The sequence below is a fragment of the Muntiacus reevesi genome, chromosome 14, assembly GCF_963930625.1.
Source record: "Muntiacus reevesi chromosome 14, mMunRee1.1, whole genome shotgun sequence".
Taxonomy (NCBI): domain Eukaryota; kingdom Metazoa; phylum Chordata; class Mammalia; order Artiodactyla; family Cervidae; genus Muntiacus; species Muntiacus reevesi.
In genome coordinates, this window is record NC_089262.1 from 45096120 (window position 1) to 45116497 (window position 20378).

A 20378-nucleotide genomic window follows, 5' to 3' on the forward strand; every position below is an offset into this window, starting at 1 on the left:
TCTTTCTCTGTCTCAGAGAAATTGAATATCTGATATATCTCAGCACTGCTATATTAGAACTAGATACGGGGACTGCTCATGCTTTAATGCCAGAGTTGAGAATAAAAAGGCTTTGTAACCTTTGTTGCCTTTGCAACCTCCACTCTTCCCCTTCTCCCTACATGTGCATTTGTTAATCACATATGTACTACAAGAAGGAAAGCATTCAATTGCTTGTATCTTAAGATTTAGAACTTCTAGAACTCTATATCCAATGCTGTGTATGGTAGCAGACTGGCTGGCTCAGTGGTAGCATCTACAATTTTCAAATTACCCCACTGGGGGAAACTGCCAATCCACAGACAGAACTGAAGGGCCTTACTTTGTGAGAACCCTGCCTTACTTTGTGAGAGGGCAGAGTATGACTTAGGACAGACTTGGCCCAGAAATCTGCTGGGCTGTGTTTGTTCTATGATTTATTTATGAAGGAACTGTTTATTTTTCACAAGTTGTAGAAACGGTCCCTAACAGACACATGATAGGCTACTGGCAAACAAAAGCTATGGTTAGACAAGAACGAGTCATTTAATAGAAAATGGAGAAGAGTGGCAGCCACACTCTAAAAAACTAGGTGGCCAGTGAGACAAGTGGAAATTCAACTTTCTGGTGAAGTAGAAAGGTCACAACTAGAAATAAAAGACAAGGTTCTGGCAGGACAAAAGCAACCTGCAGCACTTCACTAAGGTGCTCCTGAGAAGCAAAGGCTTCACACTGTGATGCTACAGATTCAGGAGGCCCCACGGCAGAACAGCGAGGAGCAAAGGGTGAAACATGCAGCTACCGGTTCTGTAAGCAGGGCGATCCACAAAACGCCAGACAGCAAATGGAAGACTTGGTGACATAAAAAGGCAGGTTGAAAACAGGAACTACCTGGAGAAGGAAATGGTATCAAACTCCACTCTTGCCTGGAAAATCCCATGGAGAGGAGCCTGGAGGGCTGCAGTCCATGGTCACGAAGAGTTGGAAACAACTTAGCGGCTAAACAACAACAAAACCTTGTTTTCTTTGGAATCCTAACTCTATAGTTATCAGAATTAAACCTGCTGTCATGTTTTCTGTGGCAGGTTGATACCCTACTTCTGTCATCAGTGGTATTTCTGATGCTGTTTTTCTTAAGTGACATGTTGAAACAAATGGGAGTCAAGGTTCCCTGGTGAAATGACTTTGGGTCAAGGTTTGGCCAGATCTTTGTTCTGGGCTCCAGGGGACTTCCCTGATGGCTTGGTTGGTAAAGAATCCGCCTGCAGTGCAGGAGATGCAAGAGATGCGGGTTCAATCCCTGGGTTGAGAAGATTCCCTGGAGAAGGAAATGGCTACCCAGTATTTTTGCCTGGGAAATCTCATGGACAGAGGAGCCTGGCGGACTACAGTCCGTGGAGTCAGAAGGGTCACACATGATTTGGCAACTGAACCACCACAAGCACCACCAGGTGGCTAAAGAATGTAGCCAGGATCCCTTCCCACAACCAGTCAGCAGTCCCACTGTGTGAGCTGGTTAAAACTACCTGGGGGGACTTCCCTGGTGGTCAGTGGCTAAGACTGAGTCGAATCAAGAGCTCAGAGCCAATCTGGTACAACCACTGCATGTGCAGGGCCTAGTTCCAGTCAGCAGACACTAGTTTGAAGAGACCTTATGACTCAACCAATATCCTCTATTAAAGGATCTAGTTACAAAATCTCACTTTTAAAATTCATACGGCATACCTGGAGATGTGACTTTGGTTTCAAACCACTGCAATAAAGTGAATATCATAGTAAAGCAAGTCACATGAATTTTCTGGTTTCCCAGTGTATATACAAGTTATGTTTATGCTATGCTATATAGTCCATTAAGTGTGTGGTGGCATTTTGCCTAAAAAAAAGTACATACCTTAATTTAAAAATATATTATTACTAAAAAGTACTAACAATCATCTGAGCCTTCAAGTAAGTTGCAATCTTTTTGTAACACTAATAAGAAAGACCACTAATTACCATAACAAATAGAACAGTAATAATGAAAAAGTCTGAAATACTTTTTTGAGAATTACCAAAATGTGACACAGAGACACAAAGTGAGCAACTGCTGTTGGAAAAATGGCTCCACCAGACTTCTCTAGTGCAGGGTTGCCACAGACCTTCGATTTACATGATAAAGTGAAGCACAATAAAACGAGGTATTCCTATAATTTACTCTTAAAATAAGAGGGTCCCCTCCACCCAATTTTCAACTAGAGTCAAGGGCTTATTTTCACATTTTTAAACGGTTATTTGAAATGTGATCATATGGACCACAGCCTTGTTTAACTCAATGAAACTATGAGCCATTCTGGGTAGGGCCGCCCAAGACGGATGGGTTATGGTGGAGAGTTTGTGCAAAACGTGGTCCACTGCAGAAGGGAATGGCAAACCACCTCAGTATTCTTACCTTGAGAACCCCATGAACAGTAAGAAAAGGTCAAGAAGCAATAGTTAGAACTGGACATGGAACAACAGACTGGTTCCAAATTGGGAAAGGAGTACATCAAGGCTGTATACTGTCATTATGCTTATTTAACTTACATGCCAGGCTGGATGAAGTACAAGCTGGAATCAAGATTGCCAGGAGAAATATTAGTAACCTCTGATACATAGATGACACCACCCTTATGACAGAACGTGAAGAACTAAAGAGCCTCTTGATGAAAGTGAGACAGGAGAGTGAAAAAGCTGGTTGAAAAACTCAACAATGAAAAAACTGAGATCATGCATGGCATCCGGTCCCATCATTTCATGGCAAATAGATGGTGAAGCAATGGAAACAGACTATTTTTTTGAGTTCCAAAACCACTGCAGATGGTGATTGCACCCATGAAATTAAAAGATGCTTGCTCCTTGGGAGGAAAGTCATGACCAACCTAGACAGCATATTATAAAGCAGAGACATTACTTTGCCAACAAAGTTCTGTCTAGTCAAAGCTATAGTTTTTCCAGTAGTAATGTATGGATGTGAGAGTTGGACTGTAAAGAAAGGTGAGTGCTGAAGAACTGATGCTTCTGAATTGTGGTGTTGGAGAAGACTCCTGAGAGTCCCTTGGACTGCAAGGAGATCAACCAGTCCCTCCTAAAGGAGATCAGTCCTGAATATTCATTGGAAGGACTGATGCTGAAGCTGAAACCCCCAATACTTTGGCCACCTGATGTGAAGAACTGACTCATTAGAAAAGACCCTGATGCTGGGAAAGATTGAAGGTGGGAGGAGAAGGGGATGACAGAGGATGAGATGGTTGGATGGCATCACCAACTCCATGGACATAGGTTTGGGCAAGCTCCAGGAGTTGGCGATGGACAGGGAAGCCTGGTGTGCTGCCACCCACTGGATCGCAAAGAGACACGACTGAGTGACTGAACTGACTGATTTTTAAAAAAAAAAGCAACTGAGATTGCACCTGGTTTACAGAGCCTAAATATTACCTGACCTATGACAAAAAAATTTGCCAACCCCTGAACTAGACTAACAACAGTATGCTAAACACAAAGAAATACACCTTGGCCTAAGACCATTCCAAGTACACTGTTGTTACACCTTCATGTGATGAGAGACCTGGCCAGAAGAGCACTGAAAGGCATGCCTAAGTTTATTCTTCTCTAGAGTTTAGTTTCACCATCTTTCAGATTCACAGAATTCCTAAAGTTAGACCTCAAATCCCTCCTTAAATTGGGCGGGCAAGCACCACCTGAACACAGCGGGGGGCAGGCCCAGAGAGGAGGCAGTCTGTGAGGGAGGGAAGCCAAGCTGAAGCAAAGACACTGAGAGGACTTGGGTACTGGAGTATTTACATGGAAAGTTCGTAACAGTAGTGATACAAACAATCATAGTAACTTACAAACAAACCTCTATAACAGCAGTGATATAAGCAATCTAGAGTGACAGTCTCCCTATGACAGTGCTGGGAAAAACTGTATATTCCTTATTGTACTGAAAAAAGGATGGTTTCAGCCCATGCCTCTTTTCCTGAACAATCAAGTAAATTTGGAACCTGGCATTTGGCCAAAGTCAAGGGGAATCAAAGTCAGTTGCACATCAATTGGCTACATGGAAAGGAGCCCTGCCCTTTGCTCCCACCAACCTAGGTGTTTTTCAGGGGGCTAACTCCTAGCACTGTAGGGTGTGCAGGGTTCCTGCTAGAGAAGAACAATGGTCAGGTATTTTAAGAGACATTTTTAACTAGAAGTTAATTTCTGGGTGTCAGGAATTGACAGGGAAGTTTTAGCTATCAAATTTGACTCCTCAAATGACTACATCTTCCAAATCTGGGACTGACCCATGATGCCAAGATGCCTAGGAGAACAAGATGAGTCATTGCCTAAGGAATGTGTGTGTGGCAGGGGGCGGGGCAGTGGGTAGTGGTTTAAGTGTTGTATATAAATACGAAAGCTGGAAAGCAACGAGACATCTGTGTATTCAGGGGCTGAAATAAAAGCTAGAGTCTACATCCACATCAAGTCAGTATTTCCACTGCTCAGAGTCGGTGAAACCCAGTGCATGGCTGCTGTAGCCTGCCTACTTCTTCAAAGCTCTTGGTCTACGACAAACCTCATCTGAATTTGTTGTTATTGTTGTTGTGTTATACCTGTGCATCTAAATGGCCCATACAGACCCAATTACCAAACTAGAGTTAAGGTAATTTGCCCTCTGTATATAGCCTTAATTTGCCTCTTCGCTTGTTCCTGGGTGTTCCCAGGGCAGGCTAGCCATCAAGGCCCTCTATAGTTTCATCCTCCATACATTGATTTCATACTTCACAAGAAAAGCTCATTAAATGTTTCTGTTTGAGCAAATGTACAGATATTTTAAGGTCAAGGAGCAAAGAAGAGCAAAAATAATTATAAGGTCTAGAGTATGATAGGGCTTCCCTGGTGGCTTAGAGGGTAAAGGCCCGCCTGCAATGCAGGAGACCCAGGTTCAATCCCTGAGTCGGGAAGATCCACTGGAGAAGGAAATGGCAACCCAATCCAGTATTCTTGCCTGAAAATCCCATGGAAGGAGGAGCCTGGGAGGCTGCAGTCCATGGGGTCGCAAAGAGTATGATACGTCTGAGAATATTCTTTGAAATTAAAGAGTGGGTTGAAGTTACATGTCACCATCTTACTTTCAGAGATCTGTATCACCTGAACTTCAAAATAACTGGAAAGCAAGGGAGCCTGATTAACAAGAGATTTCCAGAGAGCTTATAGAGCTTAGCAGCCTCCTCCCAAGGCCCCTATTTCCCCATCTGTGAAAGGGTGGCAGTCATCCCTCTTCTGTGTCGTGGGGACTATCAGAAAGAGACAAAACAGAGTAGTATAAAAGCAAATCATCTTCACTCTCAACCAACCTCAGATTCTTAGATCTCTCATAAAGAAGGACTCAAAGATACTGACACACGAGTGAGTAACAAACCACAAGAGCTGCCCTGGTGGTGTCTGGCTCTGGGGCATACAGACATTCAAAAGCCGCTCACTGGAGTCACAGACTTTGCTTTGGGAAAAGTTCTCGGGATATGTTAATAGCTCAGCCTTTCCCTTCTCCCCTGGTCCCCACACCCTATTTAAAAAGAAAAAAAAAAAAAAATGGTGGCTCCCTTCAAGAAGAACGGTAGCTTTTCCTAGTAAGGTAAATGAACTGAACAGTATTTGTTGTTACTACCATCAAATAGCTCTTCCTTGATAGCTCAGTTGGTTAAGAATCCACCTACAATGCAAGAGAACCTGGTCCGATTCCTGGATTGGGAAGATCCCCTGGAAAAGGGATAGCCTACCCACTCCAGTATTCTTAGGCTTCCCTTGTGGCTCAGCTGGTAAAGAATCTGCCTGCAATGCTGGAGGCTTGGGTTCAATCCCTGGGCTGGGAAGATCCCCTGGGAAAGGGAAAGGCTACCCACTCCAGTGGCCTAGAGAATTCCATGGATTGAACAGTCCATGGGGTCACAAAGGGTCGGACATGACTGAGCGACTTTCACTTTCACCATCAAATAAATCACATTTCCTATGGCACAATTTTGGAAACATCTGGGTATTTTTGAAAAAGGAAGTTATGAATTTTGTTGAATTGGTACAGTTTCTTCCTCACAAAATTAACACATGATGAAAGCCTTGCAATTTCCAGAGATGTTGAAGAAGCCAAAAATTAGCTCTATTGAAAAGGTTTTGAAGTTGTGGATTTGAATTTTATGTAACACATCTGCAAATTTTACATTTTATAAATTTTATGCTCTTTTAATTTCTGGAGTTTGGTTTTTTCAAATAAAAGTAAGATTCTGGTAAAACTGATATTAAGTTCTTCCTAAATGAAACCAACTAAGTAACTTTCAGTGGGTAATCTTAACAATACACATCATGAATCTTTACTCCATCCACATCATAGATTTAATTATCATACAGCACTTGTGATCTGAGGGGAAAGGGTAACTGGAAACAGCCAGATAACAGGAAATTTACACAGCACAACTATATAAAAGTCCACTTACAAAGAAAAATTACATCTGATCTGTAAGGGTAGAGATCTCCTTTTCCCACCAAATTTTGATAATTTTATACATAAAAAGAGGATTGATAAAAATAAGTCAATTAAATTGACCTTTGAAAACCCCTTGCAGTGCCCGAAAGCCTGGTCTTCCACTAACTGCTCTCGAAACACATTCATCTCTAGTTTGATATGCAAAGTGCCAGTTTTCTCTAACTCTCCACTGCTGACTTTGTATAATACAAGTGCAACTAAAACTGCTCCTGCAGCAACTGGCTCTCCCCGAAGCTGAAACCTTTCTAGTCCATGGAAAGCAGTCTGGGCAATGTTTCGCAAAGTGGAAGGAAAACAAGACTTGCTCAGATGAGAGCAACAGAGCTGCCTTCACATCCAGTAATCACAACTCCTCACCCCAGTAGCCCCCGATGCGGGGAAAGCCAGGCTGCTCAGCACCCACACCGTGCAGATGAGGCCCGGGCTCCAGCTCAGGGAGAGGCTACGAGGAGCAGCAGCACCACCTTGGCCTGGATTTCAGAGCAGAGACCTGCTGAGATGACGCAGGAGTTATCTGTATATTCCAGAAAACCTTTTCAGAAAACATAGCCCAAAGTAAGGGGATATGTCACCTAATTCTGAGCACCAGGCTTGCAGACTTGATGATCTGTTTAGGCTTCTACCACTGTCAGAAAAGTGACAAGTAACCTAGACAACCTGTCTGCTTCAAGAGTAAAGACTCCCTCTTATCCTGAAGGTTGCCAGTTTGCAGCTTGCTATACAATGCACCTGTCTGCTTCCTCTGAATGAAGGACAAAAGTCATTTCAAACAACTGTAACTGGCCTTGGCAGAGCACAGGCAATCCATTCCTCTTCTGAACCTAGTGCAACAAGCAGTGGCTTCCACCTGACTTGGGCAGTGAGGCCAATGAGAATGTCAGAGGCAGCCGCACAGGAAAACACCAAACCCGAACGTATGAAGTGCCCGCACACACAACCCACCATCAACAGACCCAAAGTACTTACCGCCACAAACATCATGCAGTACATGGAGAATGAAGAGTGGCCCGAATAAAAGGACAGTCTAGAAAACAAAGAAGAGAAACATGAATCTTCCCTCCTAGAGACCGAGAATATTTTTATTTCATAAATCTCCTTACCTTCCCATTGTATATAGCTCCCTCCCCTTACGTTAGAAGGGTAGGGTGGGAGGACAGTTAAACAGGAACTTTTTATAAAGTAAAGAGTCCTAGGAGGGTCTGAGGTCTGATTTCTACACAGCATCATTTTATTGATACTTTCAGGATGGGTAATGGGTCACTGAAAAATTTGCCAAGCATTTCTAAAGGAAAATGTGACAAGCTATACCAGCATAAATGGCCTGAGTTTCTCACATAAAAACTTACAAGACCATAATTTAAGTTTTATTTTCCACTTGAAGTGTGTGTCCTTGAATAGCAGTAATAAATACTTTCTTTAGAACACTCACAAGTTGAGTCCTTTTAAAAAAATAATTTTAAAGTCATATTTTAGCATCTTGCCTTAGATTTCCCACCAGATTAGGTGCTTTAGCTTGACATTTATTTTTAAATTGTGCACTGATAGTCCTGTACCAAATTAACCATGTCTTTCAACATTATATTCTGTAAACATCTAGGTATCATCTTTCTACCTAAAAATGACAGAATGCTTACAAAACTTAATTTTATTGCACTTAAGAATAAAATCAAGAGGAACAGGTTCTGAAGTATTTTACTTATTATGCCCTACTTACTTCAAAAGGGATTTGTTTCCCCCGATTCATAAAGGAGAAAAGACTCCTAGAACTCGTGCCAACTAAGATATATGTAATCAAACTTGATAATTATTCTGGGTTTAATATACATAAAACAAGAAAAATAAATCACTTTTAGCATTCCCAACCACTTGGCTGTCAAGAGATCGATTATTTTCATATTCCATACAAAACTTACTGGTTAAGTCTCTAAGAGATACAGCATCTTATTAAGTCCATAATTCACAAATGGACAAATAATTATATGGGCACTTTGATAAAATCCAAAGAGTAGTCAAAATGGAGACTGTTCATCATAGGGACCTCAACTGAAATTTTGTCCCTGGTCTAAGAACCTGCTTTGTTCTTGAGGTTTTAACCAATCCTAGACTCACTTCATTATAGCCAATCTGATGAAATTACATATATATATATTAACAATTTAAGCTAGTTCTCCATCAAAGCTTAGGAAAGACTTTTCAAAAAGAAAATTTACAGAGATAAGAATATATTCTGAAATGCAGCTGTTTTCAGTGCTGTGGCCTGGTTTATTAAACAATGAGCAAGTAGATTGGTCTTGACTATGTAACTTACTGTGAATGGGATTCTATTTCAAATGGCAAATTTAAGATGATTTTTTTCTTACATCTGTTAGCCAGGTCATCCCTTTCTTCTCGGAGAGCTCATTAAACTTGGTCTAAACCTCAATATCATAGCCTTAAGGGCGTTCATTCACAGCCATCCACCCACCCCGCACCACAAGGTCTGAGCTCCTACTCCTCAATTCACCACTCTTCTATCTCTGTATTTCAACAATGACATCAGTGTTCAGCCTTATAAAATGCAAAGACAACCAAATCCAGCTTTTATCAGTCATCAGAAGCAATCAACTCACACAAAGTGCTTCTTAATTTTTTAATGGAATTTACTAAATATTCTGGGGCTCATGGGAAGACTAACTCACAAATAACCTCCTAATCATCTCACTGCTCTTTCTCTACCACCTGACTTTCTTCCTCTCTTTTTCCTAACTCACAAAACAGTGAAAAACACAAAACAGTTACAACTTTGGTTATGCTTTCAGTTTGAAAATTTCTTGAGTTTGCATTAATGCTTGAATGATGATACCTGACTACAGAATGTCTAGGCTGATGACTTTTTTCCTTATCACTTTAAGCATATCATACTATCTTCTGGCTTCTACTTTTGCTGTTAAAATATGAGCTGCCTTTCTGGGTTGTATGTCTTTTCTCTGTAATTGCTTCCTCTACTCCCCAAAGTCTTCAATATTCTGCAGTTTTGCTATCATGTTTCTAAGTATGACTTTCCTTTGATTTACCTGATTTAGTATTCGTTGGCTTCCTATGTCTGAGGATTTGTACCCTTCACCAATTCTAGATCAGTCTCAGTTATTACACCTTTGAATTAGGTATCCCCCATCCTGTTTTCCTTTCTGAGATTCTGATTCAACATGTTAGACATTTCCATTCTGTCCTTCCAAATCTCTTAAACTTTCTTTTCTATTTTTAATCTTGGTCTCTTCAGGTCTATCTTCCCTCCTTTCACTGTGTCTAGTCTGCTTAATCTGTTTTTTCATTTAAATTACTATGTATGTATCATTTATAGATCTTTCTGTATCATCTGCAAATCTGTTTGGTGAATTTTGATTCTCATCATCCTGCATCATATTCTCAACCTCTTATTTGCTCCTACACAGCAGATATGTTGACTTATTTCCTATCAGGTAATTCTAGTATCTGAATCTTTGAGAGTTTATATAGTTTGTTTTTCTGCTGACTCTCATATTAGATAAGAGCTCATATTCTTGGGACTCAGTCTGGGGACTCTTAAGAGTATCTGGTTGAAAGCACATTCTTCCAGATATATGTGTTCTCTTCTGCAAGATTCACTATTGATCCACTTCAGTTTTGTTGTTTTTTTTTTAAGCCACATAGATATTATGAAATCTGACTCCATAAAAGTATGAGTGTGGTATTATGGTTAAGGATTCTTCTTGATGAGTTTCTTCTGGGAGGATGTTTCCCCCTGGGAGTCCTTATATTATCCACAGGCCTTCCATCTATCTTTCTTCACTGCCCAGCCTTTATCTCCTGTGCCATGTTCAGAGACTATCACAATTCAGGCTTCAGGTGACCAGGAATTGGCAAGTACTTTCAGAGCACACTTCAAATCTATGGCATTAACTGACTCCAACCTCATAAAAATTCCTTTACTCTTCCACCAGCTCAGCTATTTATTTAAAAGATTTATATGTGTTTGTATGGATGTGAGAGTTGGACTATAAAAGCTGAGTGCTGAAGAATTGATACTTTTGAACTGTGGTGTTGGAGAAGACTCTTGAGAGTCCCGTGGACTGCAAGGAGATCCAACCAGTCCATCCTAAAGGAGATCAGTCCTGGGTGTTCATTGGAAGGACTGATGCTGAAGCTGAAATTCCAATACTTTGGTCACCTGATGCTAAGAGCTGACTCACTGGAAAAGACCCTGATGCTGGGAAAGATTCAGAGCAGGAGGAGAAGGGGACAACAGAGGATGAGATGGTTGGATGGCATCACCAACTCGATGGACATGGGTTTGGGTGGACTCTGGGAGTTGGTGATGGACAGGGAGGCCTGGCGTGCTGTGGTTCATGGGGTCACAAAGAGTCAGACATGACTGAGCGACTGAACTGAACTGAACTGATATGTTTTTTTAAGATTTATATACTTTTAATATATAAAACAATATGTATATTGTGATATATCATCTAGCATGTTTGGTTGAGGGCTTCCCAGTGGCACTAGTGTTAAAGAATCCACCTGCAAAGCAGGAGATGCAAGAGATGTGGGTTTGATCCCTGGGTTGGGAATATCCCCTAGACGAGGAAATGGCAACCCACTCCAGCATTCTTGCCTGGAAAATCCCATGGACAGAGGAGCCTGGTGGACTACAGGGGGCCACAAAGAGTCGGACATGACTGAACACATGCACGTGTTTAGTTGAGTTGTATCAGTAAGCCTTTCTAATCCTCCATGTTGCTAGAAATAGAAGCAATCTTTTTTTAAATCTTTTGTTTTTTAAAACAAGACTTAGAACTAATAAAATGTTATCTAAAATAAACTGCTCTACTAGGAGAGACAACAGTTTGGCAACAGTTTGTTTTTAATTATAAAGTGGCCAGCACTCACAGAAGTTGCCAATTATTACTATTCTGCCAGTACTGAGTATGCCAAAGTGACTCCATAGTAAATTAGAACTTCCTTTTTTCCCTAAAAATCATCGTGATATCAATTCCTAAAGCATTCTAAAGACGAAAGATTCTCAAAAGACTGTTAATGGTTACAAGCCACTGAGTACCTTCTATGTTCAGGTACTTATTGATACACAGTATTTCCACTCTTTAGGAAAACACCCAGAATAGGAACTATCAAACGATTTCACACACAGAGCAAACTGAACCTACCAGAAGCTCAGCAGCTAACTCAAACATTACATCACCCTGAGGGTTAGACCTGAATCTTCCCATCTCCTTCCCACCATGCCATGATTCCACTCCCGTGAACGGCAGGCAAGCCAGCAGCAGCATTAATCCTGCCATCTCCAGGCAGGGAGCACCCGCCAGAAGAAACAGGACTCGCTGCTCATACAAGGCAGCATGTGTGAAGTAAAGTAACATATTGTTTATGTGTAAATAGTCATCTTAAGCGAATACTGACATGTCCTTTGTGTGCTCTACAGCTCAAATAAAAGGAAGTCAAATTGCAAAATGAGGCATTTTCTCCAAATGGTATTTCCTGATTATAGAGTTTACACAACAGCAAATTAACTTGAAGGACATGTTAAATTTCCCTTCAGTGATAACCTTTAAACATGAGTGATCCTGTAAAACAGTTAAACTATGTCCCAACCAACTACACATAGGAGGAATGACCCTTAATGACCAATTTCCCCAGTGTTTTATTTCTAAAGGGTTTTTTTCCAACCAGTAACTGTTTAAAAATGCTTAAGCAATAAGACATCAAGTTATTATCTTAAAAAATTCACTTTGAGATACTTTGGCATTCAAGTAGGTTATGAAGGAAAGATGAGTACTTTTATACTGAATTGAAAAAGCTCACACTTGTTAGAGAGTGGTCTGGCAACATGTATCTAAATGTACCTATCTATATATAAAACCAGCATATTTTTTGACCCAGTAATTCCACATCAAGGCATCGAGGCATCCTAGAGAAACAGAGCATGAGCACAAAGATGTCTGCTGCAACACTGCTGGCCACTCAAGGACCCAAGAGAACAATTCTATCACGAATTTTCTGAACACAGTACTACAAATCAGCTAAAAAGTAATGCTGTGTAAACCAACAAGAGTATTTTAAAGGGTCATTTATGCAAACCACATAAAACTCTATTTCACATTTAATATAAAAATACACAGAAAATGACAGAAAGGGTACACAAACTGTTAACAGTGGCTCTGGGGAAAGTTACCAAATGGAGACTGAAAAACAAAACCTTTTACACTTTACAGTACACAACCTGTTGTTATAGGGATAACATATATATGAAAAATATTTTTTCAATGATAATCGAAGTATCTTTGATGTGTCTGCTATAAATTTCCCACAAACCCCTTCCCCACTACACACACACACACCTCACCCCAAACTCCTCTTCCTGACTAACAGTTTCCCTGAGAGCTGCTCTGCCAAGTGAGCTGCCACTTGGAGAACAAAAGCAGCTTCCTGCCTACAAGCTCACGCCCAGAACCCAGCACTGACTTAAGTCCTAGAAGCCTGTTTTTACATCTCTCAATGAAATGTCTGGACATTTACATGCATTTTTAAATATCACAAGCTGTGTTTCTAATAAAAATATATGCACATAATTTAAAACTATTGAAATTCAGTATATTAATCCAAGTTATTACAAGTAGCAGAGCCATATATGTTACTTTAATACTGAGTGTTTAGAGAAGATTTTTTAAAAGAGATCAGACTGTCCAGAAATACAAGGACTACAGAATCTCTCTCCTCTAAAGTGTACAAAGACAAGGATAAAAGTAATAAATGGTGGAGGAACATAGATGATCCCAATCAAACTTATTTTAAATGAAATACAACAAAAACTAATGTTAATTCATCTCATATCCTTGAAGCACCCAGAGACTGAGAACTTGTTTCATGAGCAGTGAAAACCCTGTCATACATTCTTTGAATTATTTTTACAATGATTTTATTATATTTCTATATAAAGCTGTTGTTACATTATATGGGGTCAGTTTTAGCCAAGCCACTTTATGCATAAAAGTGATACGCCTATCTGAAATAAGTCACATGTGACTTCAATTTTACTCAATATTAAAGCATCAAACACCACTGCCCAGCCACTAAGATCAGTTAATCATATACTGAAATAATAATCAAATATTATATCATGAACCTTAAAGGAGATAAACTAGCAGGACCATAGAAAATGAAAAAGAGGGAGGAAAAAAGTAGAACACAATTGGGACATGTGTAGGGTATTTTTAACTCTTGATTTAATGAACCATTTGATGACTAAAAACAAATGCTCATGTGTCGTGTGTTCAGGGAAGAATACTGCAAAAAGCAGGAATCTGGACAGGAGACGTGGCTGAGAACCTCCAAGATAAAGGAATGCAGAACTGTGTATGTCTTGAAAGTCAGATGACAGCAAGAAATGATTCCAAACTCTCAACAGGGAAACTGTGACTCAAGCAACACATGAGGAGAGAGTAGGTGTGACAAAGGGTAAAACATGCACAGGTATACTAACTAGGGGAAGAGAGCTCACAAGCTTTCTTTGACATGGGAGAAAACTCATGACTATATGCAGAAAACCAAATTACCAAAGGCATCTTATATAAGACAGTTAAAAAGGAAACAACAGGCAAGTGGAGATTAAGCAAAGGACACACTAGAGTATACCAATGCAGCAACTAACAATGCCTTGCCTGCCAACCCCACCTTTTGAGGGAGGTCACCATTATCTTCATTACCTCCGCCATAGTTTGGCCCCAGATAAATCGCAGGGAGGGAACACAGCTTCACACATCAACAGAAAATTGGATTAAAGATTTACTGAGCATGGCCCCTTCCATCAGAACAAGACCCAGTATCCTACTCAGTCAGTCTATCCCATCAGGAAGATTTCATAAGCCTCTTATCCTTCTCCATCAGAGGGCAGACAGACTGAAAACCTCAATCACAGAAAACTAACCAATCTAATCACATGAACCACAGCCTTGGGTAACTCAATGAAACTATGAGCCATGCTGTGTAGGGCCGCCAAGATGGATGGGTCATGGTGGAGAGTTCTGACAAAATGTGGGCCACTGGAGAAGGGAATGGCAAGCCACTTCAGTATTCTTGCCTTGAGAACCCCAAGAACAGTATGAAAAGGCAAAAAGATATGACACTGAAAGATGAACTCCCCAAATCAGTAGGTGCCCAATAGGCTACCGGAGATCAATGGAGAAACAACTCCAGAAAGAATGAAGAGACGGAGCCAAAGCAAAAAGAAAACCCAGTTGTGGATGTGACTGGTGATGGAAGTCAGGTCCGATGCTGTAAAGAGCAATATTGCATAGGAACCTGGAATGTTAGGTCCAAGAATCAAGGCAAATTGGAAGTGATTAAACAGGAGATGGCCAGAGTAAACATTGACATTTTAGGAATCAGTGAACTAAAATGGACTGGAATGGGTGAATTTAACTCAGATGACCATTATATCTTCTACTGTGGGCAGGAATCCCTTAGAAGAAATGGAGTAGCCATCACAGTCAACAAGAGTCCGAAATGCAGTACTTGGGTGCAATCTCAAAAACAACAGAATGATCTCTATTCGTTTCCAAGGCAAACCATTCAATATCACGGTAATCCAAGCCTATGCCCTGACCAGTAATGCTGAAGAAGCTTAAGTTGAATGGTTCTATGAAGACCTATAAGGCGTTCTAGAATTAACACCCCAGAAAGATGTCTTTTCAATATAGGGGACTGGAATGCAAAAGTACGAAGTCAAGAAACTCCTTGAGTAACAGGCAAATTTGGCCCTGGAGTACAAAATGAAGCAGGGCAAAGACTAATAGAGTTCTGCCAAGAGAATGCACTGATCATAGCAAACACCCTCTTCCAACAACATAAAAGAAGACTCTACACATGGACATCACCAGATGGTCAACACCGAAATCAGATTGATCATATTCTTTGCAGCCAAAGATGGAGAAGCTCTATACAGTCAACAAAAACAAGACTGGGAGCTGACTGTGGCTCAGATCATGAACTCCTTATTGCTAAATTCAGACTTACATTGAAGAAAGTAGGGAAAACAACTAGACCATTCAGGTATGACCTAAATCAAAAATCCCTAATGATTATACAGTGAAAGTGAGAAACAGATTTAAGAGACTAGATCTGACAGACTGATGAACTATGGACGGAGGTTTGTGACACTGTACAGGAGACAGGGAGCAAGACCATCCCCAAGAAAAAGAAATGCAAAAAAGCAAAATGGCTGTCTGAGGAGGCCTTACAAGTAGCTGTGAAAAGAAGAGAAGCAAAAAACAAAGGAGAAAAGGAAAGATCTACCCATTTGAATCCAGAGTTCCAAAGAATAGCAAGAAGAGATAAGAAAGCCTTGCTCAGTGATCAGTGCAAAGAAATAGAGGAAAACAATAGAATGGAAAAGACTAAAGATCTCTTCAAGAAAATGAGAGATACCAAGGGAACATTTCATGCAAAGATGGGCTCAAAAAAGGACAGAAATGGTAAGGACCTAACAGAAGCAGAAGATATTAAGAAGAGGTGGCAAGAATACACAGAAGAACTATACAAAAAAGATCTTCAAAACCCAGATAATCACAATGGTGTGATCAGTCACCTAGAGCCAGACATCCTGGAATGTGAAGTCAACTGGGTCTTAGGAAGCATCACTACGAACAAAGCTAGTGGAGGTGATGGAATTCCAGTGGAGCTATTTTAAATCCTAAAAGATGATGCTGTGAAAGTGCTGCAGTCAATATGCCAGCAAATTTGGAAAACTCAGCAGTGACCACAAGACTGGAAAAGGTCAGTTTTCATTCCAATCTCAAAGAAAGGCAATGCCAAAGAATGCTCAATCTACTACACAATTGCACTCATCTCGCACACTAGTAAAGTAATGCTCAAAATTCTCCAATCCAGGCTTCAGCAATATGTGAACCATGAAATTCCAGATGCTCAAGCTGGTTTTATAAAAGGCAGAGGAACCAGAGATCAAATTGCCAACATCCACTGGTTCATAGAAAAACATCTATTTCTGCTTTATTGACTATGCCAAAGCCTTTGACTGTATGGGTCAGAATAAACTGTGGAATTTTCTGAAAGAGTTGGGAATACCAGACCACCTGACCTGCCTCCAGAGAAATCTGTATGCAGGTCAGGAAGCAGCAGTTAGAACTGGACATGGACCAACAGACTGATTCCAAATAGGAAAAGCAGTATGTCAATGCTGTATATTGTCACCCTGCTTATTTAACTTATATGCAGAGTAAATTATGAGAAATGCAAGGCTGGATGAAGCATAAGCTGGAATCAAGATTGCCCGGAGAAATATCAATAACCTCAGATATGCAGATGATACCACCCTTATGGCAGAAAATGAAGAAGAACTAAAGAGCCTCTTGATGAAAGTGAAAGAGGAGAGTGGAAAAGTTGGCTTAAAGCTCAACATTCAGAAAACAAAGATCATGCATCCAGTCCTATCAATTCATGGCAAATAGACGGGGAACAGTGGAAATAGTGGCTGATTTTATTTTGGGGGGCCCCAAAATCACTGCAGATGGTTGATTGCAGCCATGAAATTAAAAGACGCTTACTCCTTAGAAGGAAAGTTATGACCAACCTAGACAGCATATTAAAAAGCAGAGACATTACTTTACCAACAAAAGTCCGTCTAGTCAAGGCTATGGTTTTTCCAGTAGTCATGTATGGATGTGAGAGTTGGGACTAAAAGAAAGTTAAGCACCCAAGAATTGATGCTTTTGAACTGTGGTGTTGGAGAAGACTCTTGAGAGTCCCTTGGACTGCAGGGAGATCCAGCCAGTCCATCCTAAAGGAGGTCAGTCCTGAATGTTCATCGGAAGGACTGATGTTGAAGCTGAAACTCCAATACTCTGGCTACCTGATGTGAAGAGTTGACTCATTTGAAAAGACCCTGATGCTGGGGAAAGATTGAGGGCAGGAGGAAAAGGGGACGACAGAGGATGAGATGGTTGGATGGCATCACCAACTTGATGGACATGAATTTGAGTAAACTCCGGGAGTTGGTGATGGACAGGGAGGTCTGGCGTGCTGCAGTCCAAGGGGTTGCAAAGAGTCGAACACGACTGAGCAATTGAACTGAACTGCTAACCCCCTTTTTAAAACACGTTTAACAAGGATACTACTTGCTTAAAGGGAAAAGATCTCAGAGTAAAACAGATGGAAGAGACAGTTCTAAATCACTTTCAAAGTTGTTTATCTTTTTTAAGAGGCAGGATTGATACCTAGAGGCAAGATTTCAAGTTTAAGCCCTCTCCCAAAAGACAACACCAAGGTCAAGAAAGTCTATTAGCACCTACCTAGTATGCTCCACTTCCAATCCTAACACAGACCATGAAGTCACCACAACTCTTGGTCACCAGGGCCAAGAAGGACAACGCTCGAAACATCAATAAAACTAGGTCTGCACCAATGCAAAACTTGAGATACGAGCTGAAGCAGACACTTTCAGCGGCAAGAGAAGTGGCAAAGGCCCAAAGAGGTGTAAAATTGTTTGAGCCCTAAAGGAAGCTGGCCAGAGAGGTCACTCTTGGTCATTTTAGATTAGACCTAATGATATCAGTACAGCTCATGCTACAGGACTAGCAGAGTTCCACTTACAGAAATCTTTCTACACAATGCACAAAAGCAGAAAAGTCACATTTCCTTTAGTATTTTAAGTCCTTCTGCTGTTAAAAGAAAATTGTATTAGTTCCTATAATGCCCACTTTAGTGTATATTTAGATTAAAATTAAGTGGAGGAATGCTAAATACTTTTTACAAGTATAAAAACAGAATTATTCTCCTGTTTCAAATCCTTCATGAGCACAAATTACTGAATACAGAATAACAGACCCTTCATAAGCCCCACCAGTCTCTTATCTGCTACCGAAGTACTTAAAATTCCCAATACACACCATGTTTCATGCTCTCTCTGCTTATTCATCCCTCTGCCTGGAACAGGCTTCCCACATTTCTTTAATAATTATTATATAAGAGCCACTTATTTCCTCCAAGAAAGCTTTCTTAAACAGCTAGTCTGTAGTTATTGCCCTTTCTTTCACCACAAAGGAGTGACCAACAACACTCAATGAGTAAATCTGTCTTAGCACCAACCTTCTTAGAGTAAAATCACCTATAACTATACTTTCTTCCTCTAATATAGCAGATGGGTAGAGGTGGAATAAGACTTTTTAAATAGAAATTTTGGTTTTTTATTACATAAGATATATTCATGATAAAAATTCAGAACGTACAGCTAAACAAACAAACAAAAATGCTGGCAAACTCCCATCCTCCCTGGCTGAGATCACATCTTAATTCATCTTGTATCTCTAACACCCAACAGCAATATCAAGCACAGAGTGAGTTCTCAATTTATTTTTTTAAGCTAAAGTAGAATTTAATTTCTTGAATAATCATTTTGATTTAGTTATCCCAGAAAATATTAAATTCACACACTTCGTATTTTAAGGACTTCCCTGGTGGCTCAGACAATAAAGAGTCTGCCTACAATGTGGGAGACCTGGGTTCAATCCCTGGGTCAGGAAGATCTCCTGGAGAAGGAAATGGCAACCCCCTCCAGTATTCTTGCTTGGAAAATCTCATGGGTGGAGGAGCCTGGTAGGCTACAGTCCATGGGGTCGCAGAGAGTCAGATATGACTGAGCGACTTCACTTTCACTTTCTTTCACATTTTAAACATTACATACAAATCCACCTCTTCTGCCCATCACCCCCCAACCCATCATGCACCAAGAATAAGGTATCACCTTAGTGGCTCCATAAGAAGTACACTTTAACTATCTTGTGCTTTGACAATTGTAAAATGCATAAAAATAAAACTAAGGAAAGTAAGTTATCTTTGCATGATAATTTTATCATGTAATTAAAAACTATGCTTAGCGTTTGGACTTCCCTGGTGCACAGAGGTAAAGAATCTGCCTGGCAATGCAGAGATGCCAAAGACTCAGATTAGATCCCTGAATTGGAAAGATCCCCTGGAGAAGGATGTGGAAACCTGCTCCAGTATTCTTGCCTGGAAAAGTCCATGGAAGAGGAGCCTGGAGTGCTACAGTCATGGAATTCCTAAGAGTTGGACATGACAGCGCACATGTGCATGCACACACACAGCTTAGTCTATGCCAATAAACTGAAGCAAGCCACATGAGATAAATTATGATTTTAACAGCATGCCCTCTGCTGTGTTTTCCCTTACAGTGACTAGGATTCTGATGTTCTCATCAATGTTCAGGAGAATCTGGAGTTTCAATGTCAAAGTGTTACAAGCTTAAACATGCAGTACCTAATGCATGTTTCCCAACACATCTGGCAAACATTTTAACAATGCATGTAAAATGTCCAGAAACCTTTTTTAGATTATGATCAAAGGCAATCAGATTAGCAGAGCAAATGATACTCACAGTGATGAAGTGACAGGTATATTCTATTGTAAATTAAAAAAAATTTTTTTAAGTTTTTTAAAAACATTCTCAAAGCAAATGTAAGTGGCCAAAGCCCAAAGCAAAACAACAAGGGGTGACAAATAAGGGAAAAGGTTTTAGGTATTGTCCGAATACTACTTTACATTACCTATATGAAGGCTTTTCTCAGGTTTTAAAAGACTCATTTCTATCCTTCAATAAAACAAAATCTTGAAAATTGCCCAACTTCTTCATAAATTTCCAAACTACCTGAAAAGCCAAACACTGCAGCTGCAACAGATTACATAAAAGAAAAAGAAAAAATTTAGCCAATCCTGTGATCTTTCTCTCTTAAGAAAAATGTGTTAAGCTCATTTATTATATAAA

At 40.3% G+C, this 20378-nt stretch overlaps 1 protein-coding gene across 2 annotated transcripts in view; it reads right to left on the minus strand.

The window, feature by feature from the left end:
* Nucleotides 1-20378, minus strand: part of PLPP1 (phospholipid phosphatase 1) — a 114905-nt gene that overhangs the window by 5248 nt on the left and 89279 nt on the right. For both annotated transcript variants that reach the window (XM_065905790.1, XM_065905791.1), the window contains exon 4: nucleotides 7523-7580. In XM_065905790.1, coding sequence (XP_065761862.1) covers nucleotides 7523-7580 — 58 coding nt within the window. The remainder of the gene's footprint in view (nucleotides 1-7522; nucleotides 7581-20378) is intronic.